Source organism: Siniperca chuatsi, linkage group LG6 (genome assembly GCF_020085105.1).
Source record: "Siniperca chuatsi isolate FFG_IHB_CAS linkage group LG6, ASM2008510v1, whole genome shotgun sequence".
Lineage (NCBI taxonomy): Eukaryota > Metazoa > Chordata > Actinopteri > Centrarchiformes > Sinipercidae > Siniperca > Siniperca chuatsi.
This window is the reverse complement of record NC_058047.1, coordinates 15532696-15548255: the sequence shown is the minus strand read 5'-3', so window position 1 is coordinate 15548255 and position 15560 is coordinate 15532696. Positions and strand designations below refer to the sequence as shown.

Genomic DNA, 15560 nt, shown 5'->3' with positions numbered 1-15560 from the left:
TGACAAATTGAGAAATATAAGGTAATACAACAAAAATCAGAATATGTGGAGGATTTCCATATCCTGTATATTGTGCAATACATAATATATTGGTTTCTTTAAGAATATATTTGAGTAATAACACAAAAGTGCCATACAGTACAGTATGGCACTGGTGTTGTAGATTACCACATTCTTAAGGGGTCAGTTCACCACAAAAAATACAGCACTTTTCCAATTAGCTACACCTAGTCGTATCCAGCCATGCAAATATTTCAACTTCATTTTCTAAATTTTGAGATATCTATATTTTGAGAATTCTGCTGCCATTCAGTATGTGCTGGGGCCTCAGTGGCAGAGATCTCATAGCCAGCCTGTAAGCTGTGGTTGGTGAACACATGGGATGCACTGGTTTACTTGCAGAGACAACATGTCTGACAGCTGGTTGACTCCAGCTGGCACTTTATTATGCCAATGATGTAAACTCTGAGCCTTTCATGTAACACTATTTATGGATGATCAGAGGCTCATTCAGATATTCACAGCTGATACATTTCACAAAAGTGTTACTGCTCATTTTTGCCCGACAGGAATCTGAGGATGCTGGTTCATTTGAATATCCTCGCTAGTGGCTGTTGATAGGTTACTACATTACAGGGAGCCATGCAGCACTTCATAGTTTGATGTTCGTCAAAAATATCCCTGTATACAATGTTATCAATAATTACTGAAATAAGATTTCACTCTTCAAATAGTGTTACTCTAAGGACTTACATACTTCATACAAAACATTTTTTCATTTTAAATGAAACAATGTAAAAAAAAAAAAAAAAAACAGGAACTATGACAACTGTACTGCAACAGTATTTTATACAAGGATATGTAGTTACATAGACTGACAACCCCATCCATTGTTTATAGCAACAATAACAAAAAATTATACATTTATACACACGCACACACAAATATTTCACTGTTGAAACGAATCATAATACAGTACCGAATGAGCTTTTTTCAGTAAATGCACAAAATACTTGGAATAGCTACTTTACAATGACAAACAGAAAACTCGCAAAAATACTTTGATATTTTCCACAGTACACTGTAGATGTATTAGCAATTGTTAATATATTAGACCGCCAGATGTCAAATATACTATGTTTCCATTAAATATAGGATTCATTATAATCACTTAAATTTATAATCTTGGAGGGTCGGGATGCAAGCTAACTTACTGAGATATTATGGCTGAGGCACTTTGTTTTACTTTGTTGCAAGAGCATTTATTTGCTGGAATAATAATACTAATACTAATAATAATAAGCATACTATTGGCTACCTTCTACGATTGGTCTGTTGGACACTAAACTGATTTGGCCTCTGAGTAACACACTCAATGCCTAAGATCTGATAAAAACACACACACGCAGACACTCACACACTTGAAAACCATGATCTGTCACACACCACATGTTCCCATGCGAACACATACAGCCGACATGAAGCCCTCAAGCTTGTACACATCCTTAGAGAGATGGAGCAGCAATTATTAAGGGGAGAGCTCATGCAAACAGTTGCAATGAAGCTCATCAAACTGTCACAGCAATATGTGAAGCAAGGAGCTGCCAAATCTGGCCTCATGAACTCTTGACTGGCACACATACGCTCTCGCTCATGATCAAGCACAAGAGTAGAGCAAGATGTAGGGCACACACACACAGACACACACACATTTACGCAGAAAACTAAAAAACACACTTTAGGGCATTTTTCATACATGCATGCATTTACACAACAAAAAAAAACAAACTTTTCTTCCATCTCTGCATCTCCTTCATGCAAATCAGTCTCTGTCCTCCGAGCGCTTTCCCAGGCCGGCAAGAATATTACTCACTGTTAAATCCAACCTCCCACATTTGACTTGGTAATATCTGCTCCCCTGCTGGAAAAATAGCTCTGAACACAAAGTGAGATAATTATATCCCGTTCTAGGCTTAGCAAAAGATGAAGGACCCCTATACTGTAGCAGACCATGACCTCTGTATGTGCCTGTCTACCTGCAGGTGGGAAACAACGGCAAGGACACCCTGTGTGATGTAACTCAGCTCTCCTTAAATTACCCTTGTTAGGTTACTTCATAGCAGGGTGCTGTGTAATGCTCCAAACACTTCATTGTTATTTGTGCATCGGAAAACCAACCAGCGAATTATATCTCTAACACTGCTTTGTCATGCTGTGACTGCAGATCCAAGGCTGAGTGTTGTGTAGCAGCCCAGATTATTCAGCTCTATTTCACTTGCACTTCTCTGTTAAAGACACTGTCAGCTACTGGATCAGGTCTTTCAAAGGTGGCAAGCATTTAAGACTTAAAAAGATAACTGATTATATGTTGCTGATGAGTTTAATTCAGGCTAAAAAGAACTCTCCAGTGTGTTTTACTAATTAAATACATCCAGTATATGCAAGTTACATTATCAAGGCTGACAGCATCTGACAACAGGCATCACAGTGAATTTTACTACTACTACAAACAAATCTTTCATCGTTACTCTCTGACATTGCTTATCCCTCTACCAACCCCACCACTCGCCCTCCATCCAGGACTACTTGTTGTGGAACCGCCTGGGGGCCACGCTGGCGAACGGGGACCGGAGTGAGGAGGCGGTGGAGGCTTACACGCGAGCCCTGGAACTGCAGCCCGGGTTTATCAGATCCCGGTACAACCTGGGCATCAGCTGTATTAACCTGGGGGCACACAGGTGAGTGACCTGGGGTTATAGGAACGTTGGACAAAGCTTCTTCTTGTGTTTGATGCAGTGGAGAAGAATTACTTAGGGCAGCATCCATGAGGAAAGTCAAAAAGATGAAAGGAACGAATGAAGTGAGTATGTACAGAGCTGATATTTGGAATCAATACACTCTGATTTCGCCACTCACTACAAGCATACACCAAATCCAGAACAGCATAGACTGGGGAGTGATGATTATCAAGTAACAGCACATTAGATACAAGACCAACATCAGCTACTATGTGGATTCTTCTTTGTGCAGGCCAGACACCAGCTGCCGTGTGTCCATTTCCCAACAAAGCACTTCCAGCCATTGAAGAGAATATACAATCTAATGAAGTGACTTGAATAAATCTAAACTCAGCAACCCACCTGTTATTCAGTAGCAGGCTGCATCCTTTCAACTATGCAGCAAAACATACACACATATTCAAATTAGGGATGCAATTAACGATTATTTTCATTATAGATTAATCAGGCTATTATTTTCTTAATTATACGATGGTCAACACAATCGCTTGGTCAACACACATACAATGTCAGAAAATAGTGAAAAATGGCTGTTATAATTTCCCACAGCCCAAGGTCATGTATTCAGTAAGCTTGTTTCATTCAACTGTCCAGACCTTAAATATAATCAGTTAACTATCATATATATATGACAAAGAAAAGCATCGGATCCTCACAGTGAAGAGGCTGCAACCTGAGAATGTTTGGCATTTTGCTTGAAAAATCAATTATTAAAACTGTTGCTTATTAATTTTCTGTATATTGACTAATAATAGCAGCTCTAATTTAAAATCACAAAATTTGTGATTTGGAGCGGACAGACAATCTCTTCTTATGAATTATTATCTACCAATTGTTTTTGAAATGCTTGGCTGATTATAAAGATGTGTAGAAAATGATAATTTTTTGTGTGACAAAAGCCTGTTGAGCTTCCTATGACGCCATTATTACAGAGAAATGATTATGTGAATTGGCACCAAAAAAATGAAATAAATATGCAGAAAAAAACAATTCAGCCCATTGCATTCATAATACCCAAACATGAGTATTCATATTTCACAGCTATTGTAATCAGTAACATGACAGACTCATAATGCATCTGCTATTCAACATCCTCAAGAAAACAAGCCCCCAAAGAAATCAGGTCACATATAAGCAGAGCTGCCAAATCTCATGCATTGACCTTGAGACTCTTTTCACACGCTCTCACGCCACACGTCAATTTTCTCATGCAGCGAAAACAGGCTTTTTTCCAGAGCCCAAAGCACACAGTTAGTGTGGCTTTAATTGACAAGGGCGCACACACACAAAATAAAAATAAAAAACACCTTTCACATATGCACAGTTTTGCCTCACTTAGATTATACAAACAATAATATCCAGGCTATGTTTTGGTCATACAGGATTAAAATTGTACATTATGTAAAATAGGAAAACATAATACAGGAAGATGTGCATTATGTGATCAAGAAGAAACTTCAGAAAATGTTATGCTTTACTATCCAAAATATGATGCTGAGAGAAGAGAACTGACTCTGAACCTTAAAGAAATAAAGATGAGGTTTGATTTACGTGATCTTTTACATAGAAGTTCTAGAGAGAAGTGTTATCTATTGTTGTTTCAGTATCTTAGGGGAACAAACTTGATAAAGAGAATGTAATTATGGTGTGTTTTTTGAGTGATTTTTCTTATTTTATATAATAATTAGTGAATGTACAGTTAAAGTCCCGATCCACACGCCATTCTAGTTGGCAGTAATGCACCATAACGTTGATTGCCAACCGCCATAAAACTTGAAGAAGAATTTAGCATGTTAAAACAACAAAGAGCACATACTTAGCTTGGTGAAGAGAAGCAGTGACGCTCAGCATCTCAGGAGAGAGTAACTAACCTAATCCTCATGGAAGAGTTGCTTCCAGGTTGGAGACGGCAAAGACAAGAAAATACCCTCAGGGTTGAAGTGATGGTTGAGGCTAACAAGTGATATGATTAACAGTCGACGAACGGGTGCCTCTGTTGACACAAACATGATAAGCCTATTCCTTCACAAACTTTCCTGAAGCGAGTCAAGCAACGTGACAGGAGCTAGTTTATCAAATTATATGGACACAACAAACCGTAGCATTTAGTTGCTAGTTTATCAAATTATATGGAGGCACAACAGTAGCTGACTCAGGAGGTAGAGCGGGTTGTTCACTAATCACAGGGTTGGCGGTTCTGCCCCCAGCTCCCTGAGCTCCCCCTGTCCACATGTCCATGCTTGCACCCAATAGTTAGGCTAGCACCTTGCGTGGTAGCTCGCTGCCATTGGTATTTATGGGTGAATGAGAGGATGGGATAAAACCTCATAAATGCAGCCACTTAACATTTAAGTGTTTGTAAAGTTCACAGCAAGAGTTTAATTAGCAAATGACAGCTTAACAAGAATCATATCACCTGTCAACATGTCCTTCCAGAAACAATGTTTTATCATTCTGGGCAGATTGCAGACAATGCGTGAGATCACTAGTATACTTTTACAGGTCCTGTACACCCTCACAGGTATTTTCAATATTATGGCTGATTAGCCCTCTGCTCCAAGCACTAATAAGAATGGTGTAAAGGTGTAAGTTGGTTTGTAAAAAGCTAACGAGTAAGTCATGGAGATGTCAATCAAACACAGTTTGTACACACCTAATCCTGAATGGTCACACCAGAAAGTTCATCAGTACATCCTCATGAAATAGGCAGTGCTAGAAGCTTGGTGACATAGGGACTAACAGGACTTGTGGTGAACTACTGTAGCTGCCCATAGATATGTACACATGGAGTAATCTATGGTAGCTGCCTAGCAAACGTTAACACGCTAGCCAGCTGGAAACATAATGGTAGTGCTAGTCAGTCACAATAGCTTTTTGAGCTAGCTAGCTAGCTAACTGTCATTCAACATTATAAATTAGCTCAGATTAAATGCTGGTATGCCTGGGCTATAAGAGGATGTCTAATCAGTCCAAACAAGTGAAATCACCAGTTTGGATGTCCTATGGGTGTGCAGGGCCTGAGTTGGATCAACCTTTGCAAGTTTTCACAACCCACACAGCATGCCCTAAACCAAACTGATTCCTGTTATTGTTGCTTCCCCAGAGAGGCGGCCAGGAACTTCCTGACCGCCTTAAGCCTTCAGAGGAAAAGCCAGAGTCGCCAGCAGTCCCACCAGGTGATGTCTGGAAACATCTGGGCTGCTCTGAGAATAGCTTTATCCATGATGGACCAGCCCGAACTTTTCCAGGCTGCAAATATTGGTGACCTGGATCTTCTCATGCGGGCCTTCAACCTAGACATTTGAGAAATGGGAGGTAATGACAATAGCATCTCCCGCTTCACTTACTCTTCAGTTTCTACCCAACAGCCAAAAGCCCAAAGTGCACATATCAGGATGGATTGGATCTGATGTTAGAGACAATAGTGTAGTTTTTATGCACGTCAAAATTATCTACAGTCATCAAAGTTGTTATATTTTTCGCCCAAGTACCTTGGAGTGAGGACAGGTTCTTCCAAGTGCTTGAAGTGACTGCTTTGTGATGGATTTGCACTGCAATTTGTGATTTCCCTGAAGAGCACAAGGACGGGCAAAGATTGTACAGGCAATGCCTTAGAGAACACATCAATTAAAAACTGACTCATTCAGTGGAACAGAGCTGAGCCAGGAGAGATGGGCAGACAGACAGTTTGAGAATCTCACAGAGGAACCCTCACATGCTGTTTGCAGAGAAAAGATGAGGTCTTGAGGGGAAAAAAAAGGTTTCATTATCCAATTACCTTCAAAGACTCAAGACTGTCTCACCCTCCTGACGGATGGATTTAGTGAGCAAATGATAAAGACTGCACGTATGAACTGGAACTCCAAATTCTGTTCCTGGCTTGTTTTCATCCTCTTTCAATGGAGAATAATGATACTGCATGAATAAGCATTTTCATAAATGGATTCTTGTTTACAATTAACATACTTTTAGAAGTTTTCCCTTTGCACTTCAGACAAACAGATAACTTCCAGCCCAAGTGGAATGTGCAAGCCAGGTTGTAAAGCCTTACTCAAATGCATGCGAACAACAATATTTATTAATACTATTTTTATGGCAACACAAAAAGCTATTTTCAGACTGGTTTTGATTTCTTTAAATAACTGCCGTCTTCTGAACTTGAAAGCTTTCTGAGGCAGTAATTTCTGTTTTGTTGGGTTTATTTTTTTGGTCTTGGCTCCTAGCTTCTCTTTGTTCCCTTTATGCTGACTAGTTGGAGAAATACACACAAAAGCTGGGCAGCACTGATCTGTAAAACCTTCATTAGTGTGGAAACTTTTAGTTTCTCATGTGAAAAAAGTTTTTACAGGTCTAAAAATATCTCTTTCATATTTACCTTCTGGGATGGCTTTAGTAGCCCTCACATTTGATTCATTTTCCTGACTGTATTAATTTCAGTATAGTATAACAACATTACAGGTAAAATATGTGTAGCCGCAAGCCAAGACCTAAGAGAGCTTGGGGTATTTCCTAATACAGTCATTTGTATCTTTGCTGTGCCTCCACAGGCAGCGAAGCTCATACATTTAATTAGATCAGTTTGCTTCAGCCATAATGCATGATTTAAATATTTATGTAAGCATGGGAGGAATGCCGCACATATTTGAAAAGCCATTTGATTTACCATCTGCAAATTTTAATTCACATCATGATAATACAAAACACTGAGTTATCGTGCATCCACAAAACACATGAATGACAGGAGCCAATTATTCCAGATAATTCTTCTCCAGAAGCAAAGCCTTTTCTTAAAACATGCCTTTTGGCAAACAGCTTCTCTTGCGTCACTGTTGCTAGTTTGAAAGTCACTCAGTGAAGTGAACATCACGTTCCTCACCGTGCAACAGAGTACATGATAGATAATCTGCTGTACTGTATAGCTCAGCACCTTGGTGTTTAACAGGCGTGTCCACAGGCTGGGTGTGCTGTAGAAAGTACGTTTTTATTCTCAGATCCTATGCAAAAGGTCATATTTTATGTTGCCAGTCAGTTTGTCCCTGTCTGCCTTAGTGGACAGAAAAAGGAAGTGGTGATTCTGTGCTTTGAAAGAATGCTATCAGGGGAAAGCAGAGAGCCATTCATCTTCCCAACTGCACTGCTTTGATGTCATGGTCTGTATAAGAAGAAGGGCTTCATAAGGAAAGTGGGGTAGAACAAAAACAAGTGTTCCTGTTCAAGAGAGAAATGTGGTCAGTGATTCTGAAAAATACAGATACACACACACAAACATCATCCTCCTAAAGTGTAGCCTTCATGTTTTATAACCCTGCGGTGTAGTGATATGTCTTTGACCTCAGTTGCACCCACCGAATTCACAGTCGTACATCAAGCGTTGCTATCAGATACATGTTTTATTTCATCAGTCTGTCGCATATGTTTTCTTTGAAAGTCACCTTAGCTGCGCTTTGAGAAGGAAACTCTCCTTTTTAAGTTGGACAACTAGAAAACTGTTGTTGAACCAATTACATTAATGAGTTATCCACTGGTACTTTCAATATAACGAGTAAGATGCTATTTCAGGCTGAAACAGATGAGTAGCTACTGCAGTCAGATATTTAAACAAGAATGTTGGCAGAGAGTCTCTATGGACAACCATGATGTTTAATAGATCAAGGAGGCAGAGGAACCCAGTGAGACATAGCACATATGTGCACGCTACTAACCATCAGGGGTGCTGACAGTGAACTGCACAATGGCAAAGGCAATGAGGCCAAAGCAGAGGTGAATGCGCAAATGTATTCACTGTCTGAGAGATTTTATTATGATAAAAAGAAAAAATTGGCAGTGTAGCTTTTTTTACTGAAAAAGTATGGATGATATCCAGTAGTCCATCAGTGCTATCCTGTTGAATATTTCATTGTCATTAAATTACTAAAAAGGTTATTTTCAGTCATGCTAGCAGCACAGCTTTGTAGATGTCGGTCCACCACTTTGGTTCAGACTGAAAAATCTCAACAACTGTTGGATGGATTGCCGTGAAATTTGGTACAGATATTCTTGCCCCACTCAGCATGAATTGGACTTTGGTGATCCCTTGTCTTTTTATCTAGTGCCACCATCAGGTCAAAATTAAAATGTGTCCAATACTTGGATTTCTAACTGAATACATGCTAAATGAATGACATTCTCATCAGCCTCAGCTGCACTTTGTGTTTATTGCTAATTAGCAAAATGTTAGCATGCTAGCACATCCTAAACTAAGATGGTGACATTGACATACATTATACCATTATACCTGCTTAACATCAGCATGTAAGCATTGTCATTGTGAGCATCACTGAGCCTAAGTACAGCCTCACAGAGCCGCTAGCATGGCTGCAGACTCTTAGTCTTGTTTGTATTTATGTTACAGCTGCACAGCTACAACTGTTTCAGCCAAGTGTTTCTGTTGACATCCACCTCAGTCACTTACAGAGTATGTGCTAACGCTGCCAGCTAGACGCACACTGGGCCAGCATGTTGAGCGCAGTCCCCATGGGTATTTTATTTGTATCAAATGTCTCCTCATGTCCAAGACAAGCTTCCATCCACTTTTTTTTCCCCGTAAACCATGAACCCAACCTAGTTGTAATAGTTCCCTGAGAGATTGTTGAAAGACATGGGAGTTATTCTTCAGGCCAGTATCCCTCCATTTTTAAAAATGAACACATATTCTGTCCCTGATCATCTTAGCTGTCTTTTGTGTCAACGGTGAATTGTAGAAACTCAGAACATGATGTCTGTTACATTGTGTTTTCCAAATCAACTCTAGGTTTCTTATGAGCTTGTAGGCCTTCACTTTTTGCATTTCAAGATACTGTAGTTGTGTTAAAAATGAAAAACTTATTTTTTTAAAGAGACCTTAAATTGCTGGCTTAAAATCTAAACTTCTACTGTGTACATCGTACTGCAGTGCATTGAGATAGGATGCCTGGTAACAGTTTTTTTTTTGTAGAACCTACCTACTACTGTACCTTCTCAGGTGAACTGAACTAGCTTAACGCATGCTCCTGAGGAACAGATCGAGGTTGATCGCATGCTAGATCCTGTACATTTATTTTTTTTGAATGGTATTTTCATTTGTATGCATGAAATACATGAAAGTGCTTTCTTTCTCTCCCACTAACGTATAAAAAATTTATATATCATGAAGTTTCCTTGCAATATTTCTACAATGCACTTTTAAAAATCTATAACTTTGACAAAAAGTGATGTATATGTTCAGTATATATTCTACACAAGATGGTTTTTCTTGCATAGAACTAGCGGGTGTGCCAGGGGGGCAGAGAGATTAGATGCTTGAGCTTGAATACTGGCACATTGCTACAACTGGCTAATTAGTTATATTCTGTAGAAATTTTGTAATTATGACTTCTGCAAATGATAAATGTACTGGTAACACTTTCAGTAACCCCAGCCTATAAAGCTATGTTGTTACCAAATGCCTTTTAGTGTTGAAAATTGATCATGCTTAAATTGTTATGCGCGCATTCATAAAGCTACTGTAAACAATTATTAATTATTTCATGTTGTATACTGTAAATCATTACAGCTTCATTAGTTCTGGTTACACATGTAAACAGATGTGGACTTTAATGTCTTGAGTTTAATGTAATGACTCTAATCAGGTAAAAAAAACATTTTAATTAATGATATTATTATGTTCAGTACCAATTTTACACAGATTTACTTAAAATGCTTTATATATGGAGACCCAAGGTGTTAAAAATAACATAATAAATCAATTACATATATGTAACCATGAAATAATGTGTGAAAGAATCCGAAACTCAGCCTAATATTATGACTTTTCACAATAACAGAGTGTATTGCAGGTCATTCTAGCCAGTTATGTGATTGGTTGTCTGCTCAAAGCCACAGCCAATCACATAACTGGCTCTGACCTGTTTGTCTGATAGACAAAGACTTTGTGATGAAAGGTTGCATTATGAAATAAAACGGTCATTGGGGAAAATAGTGTTGTGAAATAAAAACAGGAAAAGGACATTTTGAAATTTTAAAAAACTGCTGGAATGAAATAAAATTATCTACAATAAACTGTAATTGAACAAAATGAAAAGAAGCAGAATGAAATAATACTTCATAATGATGCTGAGTTATCAAAATATATAATTTTCCCCCCAGTGTTTCATGGTTATGTTAATGTATCTTGTATTTGTAATGTATTTTGTTTGTATTTACTTATTTCGGAGTTTCTGCAGGGTTCACTAAGTTACATTTAACACCACATAAAATTTAATTTAATACCTGGCCAATCTGGATCTGGATAACCGTCAAGAAATTGATGGATGGATTAACCAATTAAAAAACAATGAATTAATTTAAGTACATTATTTACTTATTTGTTTGTTTGTTTAAATTGACACTTGCCCATTCTGAGACGATGAGCTTCCTAGCTACTGTAGCTAGCAGTGGTGACAGTGTTTGCTACAGGTGTAATCACAACTGTCATCTTCTTCTGTCGCAACAATCCCACTTTTAGTTTATAGGTGTATAAGGCTTCCCAACAGATACAAAAACATTAGAACTATTATTACTGCCTACAGCAGGCAAGAGAAAATATTTAAGACTTTTATAAATTAAATGTAAAACTTTTTAATACCTTCAAAGGCCTTTTCTTTCCTGACGAAACTGAGTTAAATGTTTTTTTCAGACTTTTCAAGACCTGCAGATACCCTGTATTTATGTATTTAGTTTTGAACACTTTGGTTCTCCATATTTATAAAGCATTTCTTATTGCTTTGTGAGCGTGGTAATAACAATTTATAGATGTGTTTAGTCTTCTTGCTTTAAAGTTCTTACACTACAAAGCATCTACAAAATGTTATTAATGGCATCATTGGTTTGGGTTCAGAAAAAGGTTATCAGTGCATGTTGTGTACATTTTCTTCACTCCTTTAATTCAACATGTGTACAAAGTTTGTTCTGGTTTATTTATTGATGCATCAGACATGTATGAATAAAATGATATTTTGATGAATGAACTTAGAAATTATATACTTTATATACAGTATTGAAACACCTACTATAATGCATATTACTCTCCCTGTATAATCACAAGGAAAGCATTAGCACCTTTGAAACGTACACTATAAAAGTAATCTTTTAAAATAAACTGTTGTTATATATTCTATGCTCTTGTGTCTTTATTTTCATAAAAGAAAAAGTCACACTTGAACTGCAGTTTCTTGTTCATTCTTGAAGAAGCCAAGTCTCAACAAAGGTGTAGTTTATTAAATTATCCAAACCTCGTAAGTAAACAGTGCCATTGAGTATACTGTCATTACTCTATTCACATACACCTAAGCCATATTTGGATAAACACATACATTACAAAAGTCAACTTAAAATAATCCCTTCAGGAAAACTATGTAATGAAAACTACAGAATTGGCACAAACTTGTTTGCAAAAAGGCAACAGAGTAAAAATAGGTGAAGAACCATTTTGACATTTAGTTAAATGAAAAAAAAGAGAATAAAACTCACAAAAGTACAATTGTACAATCCAAATGACTAAATGTCAATGTCTAGTGCACAAGCTGACAGTGAAAAAGCTTTTTTTGTGACTAATTGAACCGTTATATTTTAACAACGTAGAGAAAAAGAATGGAAGAGACCGAGCTGGAGGGAAAGCTGAAACAAAAAGACAAAAAATACAAAGACGATAACGTAATCAGAAGGATTGGGGGGGGGGGGACAAAAGGTGCTGAGAATTTAAATTAATTGCACAGAATATCTGACTAAACATCATTTGTCACCCATTCACTGATGATGAAGAGCAGAAACACTGATTTTAGACCAGGGTTTTACAGGATACATCTGGTTTCTGAAAAATTAACTTTTTAAAGGAAGAACAGCAGAAACACAAGACTTGCATAGAGAGACCTTTTAGAATTCCCCGCTGTATAGACAATAAACACTGCAGCCGTTTATCAAGTATATCTGATGAAGATGAGACGGGTCGAGATATAATAAAAGTCAGTGAAGTCTAGACACAGTGTTGTTAAAGGGGAGCACCGCTGAAATGTGGAGTCTGTAAAATGGATATTTATCTGAAAGCTTCCATAAAGACATTTTGGTCTGTAAAGACATTAGCCCTCAAGGAAAGACACTCCTATGACTTTAGCATTGCCTGAGATTGTTGAAAGACATTTTAAGGACAATCATCCACAGGTTTTGATGTTTAATAGATATGCAGTAAAATATGTCTCCTTTTTCCCCTTTCAACCCTCTTAAGAAAAGTCACTTTATTGTCAAAGGATTTTTCTCTCCTTGAATATGAGTTAGTGACACCAAAATCAGCTAAAAATGGAAATGTTAAAAAGGCATTCTTTTGCAGAATACTGTAATACTCAACAGGTCATATTTCAGCAGAACTCCCCTTTAAATTATGCACCCAAAAGTGCACCACTGCGTGAAAAACAGTTTCACCGCATGCCAGAGCCACCAATCTGGAATTAAGTGTTTGTGCCACTGACAAAACACTTTGTAATATTACACTGACTTTTTGAGATGCAACAGATAAAACCAGATTCAAGTCCAGTTCCATGTAGCTTACAAGTTTAGGTTGTAAATAGAGAATATGAACCCAAATACTGAGATGTTGCTGACAGTCAGAGGCTGTAAATTCACAAATATCTGACAAACAAGCACATAATATCTACGCTGAATCTGTCCGGCACATTATGAACATACTGAGTAGATAAATGAGAAGAGTACAGAGTCGGTGGATAATCCAGCATGAGGTTATAGTGACTAAACAACAAAGGGCCAGTACTACGTTCAGTGTGGTTTCTGAGTATTAATGCTGAACAGGAGGCTTTGGTTGCAGTGAGCACCATGAAGTTATACATTCAGCACTGCAACATGTCTGTCAGCATGAGAATGCACATTTTAGAGGAGATACAGGTCACTGTACAGCTTTCATCATACAGTAGGTAAGAGTATATTAGGTTGTGGTGCATGTATTGCTTTTGATGTGAAAACAGTTCATATGCATAACTGAATTAACTGACCTGTAAAAAATGGCAACGGGTCAAGAAAAACATTCATTTTATCTTTTGGGCCGTAGTCTGAATCTGTCAAAGTGATAAAGGAACCAAACTGGACCGGCTGCAGCTGAGAGTTAAAGTTTTGCTTACGATGCAGATATTTTGCAATTTGGGTAAAGAATCAATGAAAGAAGTTCACAACAGGATTGAGGACTTCTATATAACTTTGATGCACACTGATGATTTGATAGCCATCTTAAAGTAAGCACAGCTTCGCTTACAGTATATTAAGCATCAATTATATGTAACACTGTTATCTCTTCATAGACTAATGGCCACTTCAAGGATTTACCAACTCAGTTGAAATTTAAGATATCACATTCAGTTGCTTATAGCTGGTGAATAAAAAGTCCACTTCAACTGCATCAGGTGCAAAATATGAACACGTTTTAGTCAAAAAGTGCTTTCAGGGAAGGAAAAATACTTCTATCATGATAACTCAGCCAGTGTACCTTGGAAAGTTTCTCATTAAAAAGGGACAAACTTGCACGTCATCTCCAGGTAAAACTGGGGCAGGTTTGAGCCATTATTCAGCCAGTAATACTGTATTTTTAACTACGTTAACACCTATTCATGGCCTTCTTGGTGCTCTCCTTCAGTCTGAAACTTGTATACAGTATGTTGGTAATTGCTCTCAGTGTCCAACCAAAAACATTGTAATTCTTGATGTCCTTTCAATTTCCTGGGGGTGAAAAACATTATTTTGTATTTCAATGTAAAATGCAAAGCCACCAGCAGCACAGTAATTTCTTGTTTGTTGTTGCAGTTTCAGAGCATTTCAGGGCTGGCAGTGAAGCACTCCCACTTGAATACACATTTATAAAATGTGCCACTTTGAAAATACTGGCACAGTAGCTGAAGGCATCGAGAAGGAACAATGAGATTTGATATGTGACATTACTTTGTGTACAGAGCACTCCAGAAGTGGAAATTGCACACAGCCCCCTGTACCTACACTGTCAAGAAAATGTCTTTCCTTAAACATAAACACTGAAATATACATTTAAAGCATTACATAACACAAATGCACAAAACGCACATTGCTTTCCCTTTCTGACCAGTGTTCCCGGTTGCTCCTGAATGACATCACGGTGAGACAAGCAGCTGGTCTGAGAGGTTATTTCCATCGTTTCTGCTGTGGCTGTTATTAAAGTTGTCTGCCAGTCTTCGGGGTGAACGACTGTGGTTCTTTAAAAGGTTGCATGGTGGAGGGGGGCGGTAACTTTAGTTTAACTGCTAGACAGTCGATGGTAAAAGTAGATGTAGCCCAAGTCTTTTGGAGGCCTTTCTGACAAACACACTTTGTGGTCGTTGTAGATCACCCACCTACAGGATAAGAAAATGTGGAAAATTCACATTTTTATCGCAGTGTGAAAAGCTTTCAAAATGTCGCTTCTTTCAAAACTGACTGCTACAAGGACAGAGGAAATGGGTCAATTTATTTTTTCCTTTCAGTCTAAAAAAAAAAAAAATTGTCCATGCAATTTTGAATAATTTATTTTCAGACTTCTGGTGGCAGAAATATAATAATAATAATAGATTTTATTTTTTTAGAAAATCCATTTCTTGAGGTGATTGATATGAAAGTAAAACAAATTAAGATCAGATCATTAACAACAGATATTTTTGTGACTAAGTCGCTCATTGTGATCAACAATATACTGTCAGTTTT

The 15560-nt window shown here is 37.8% G+C and overlaps 2 protein-coding genes across 6 annotated transcripts in view; one reads left to right on the top strand and one right to left on the bottom strand.

The window, feature by feature from the left end:
• The window catches only part of pex5la (peroxisomal biogenesis factor 5-like a), a 100070-nt gene extending 88105 nt beyond the window's left edge, over nt 1-11965 (top strand). For all 3 annotated transcript variants that reach the window (XM_044200079.1, XM_044200082.1, XM_044200080.1), the window contains 2 exons: nt 2581-2738; nt 5902-11965. In XM_044200079.1, the coding sequence (XP_044056014.1) occupies nt 2581-2738; nt 5902-6103 (360 nt within the window). In that variant the 3' untranslated portion in view covers nt 6104-11965. The remainder of the gene's footprint in view (nt 1-2580; nt 2739-5901) is intronic.
• Nucleotides 11966-12021: 56 nt separating this feature from the next.
• Nucleotides 12022-15560, bottom strand: part of usp13 (ubiquitin specific peptidase 13) — a 34942-nt gene continuing 31403 nt past the window's right edge. For all 3 annotated transcript variants that reach the window (XM_044200076.1, XM_044200077.1, XM_044200078.1), the window contains exon 21: nt 12022-15214. In XM_044200076.1, the coding sequence (XP_044056011.1) occupies nt 15118-15214 (97 nt within the window). In that variant the 3' untranslated portion in view covers nt 12022-15117. The remainder of the gene's footprint in view (nt 15215-15560) is intronic.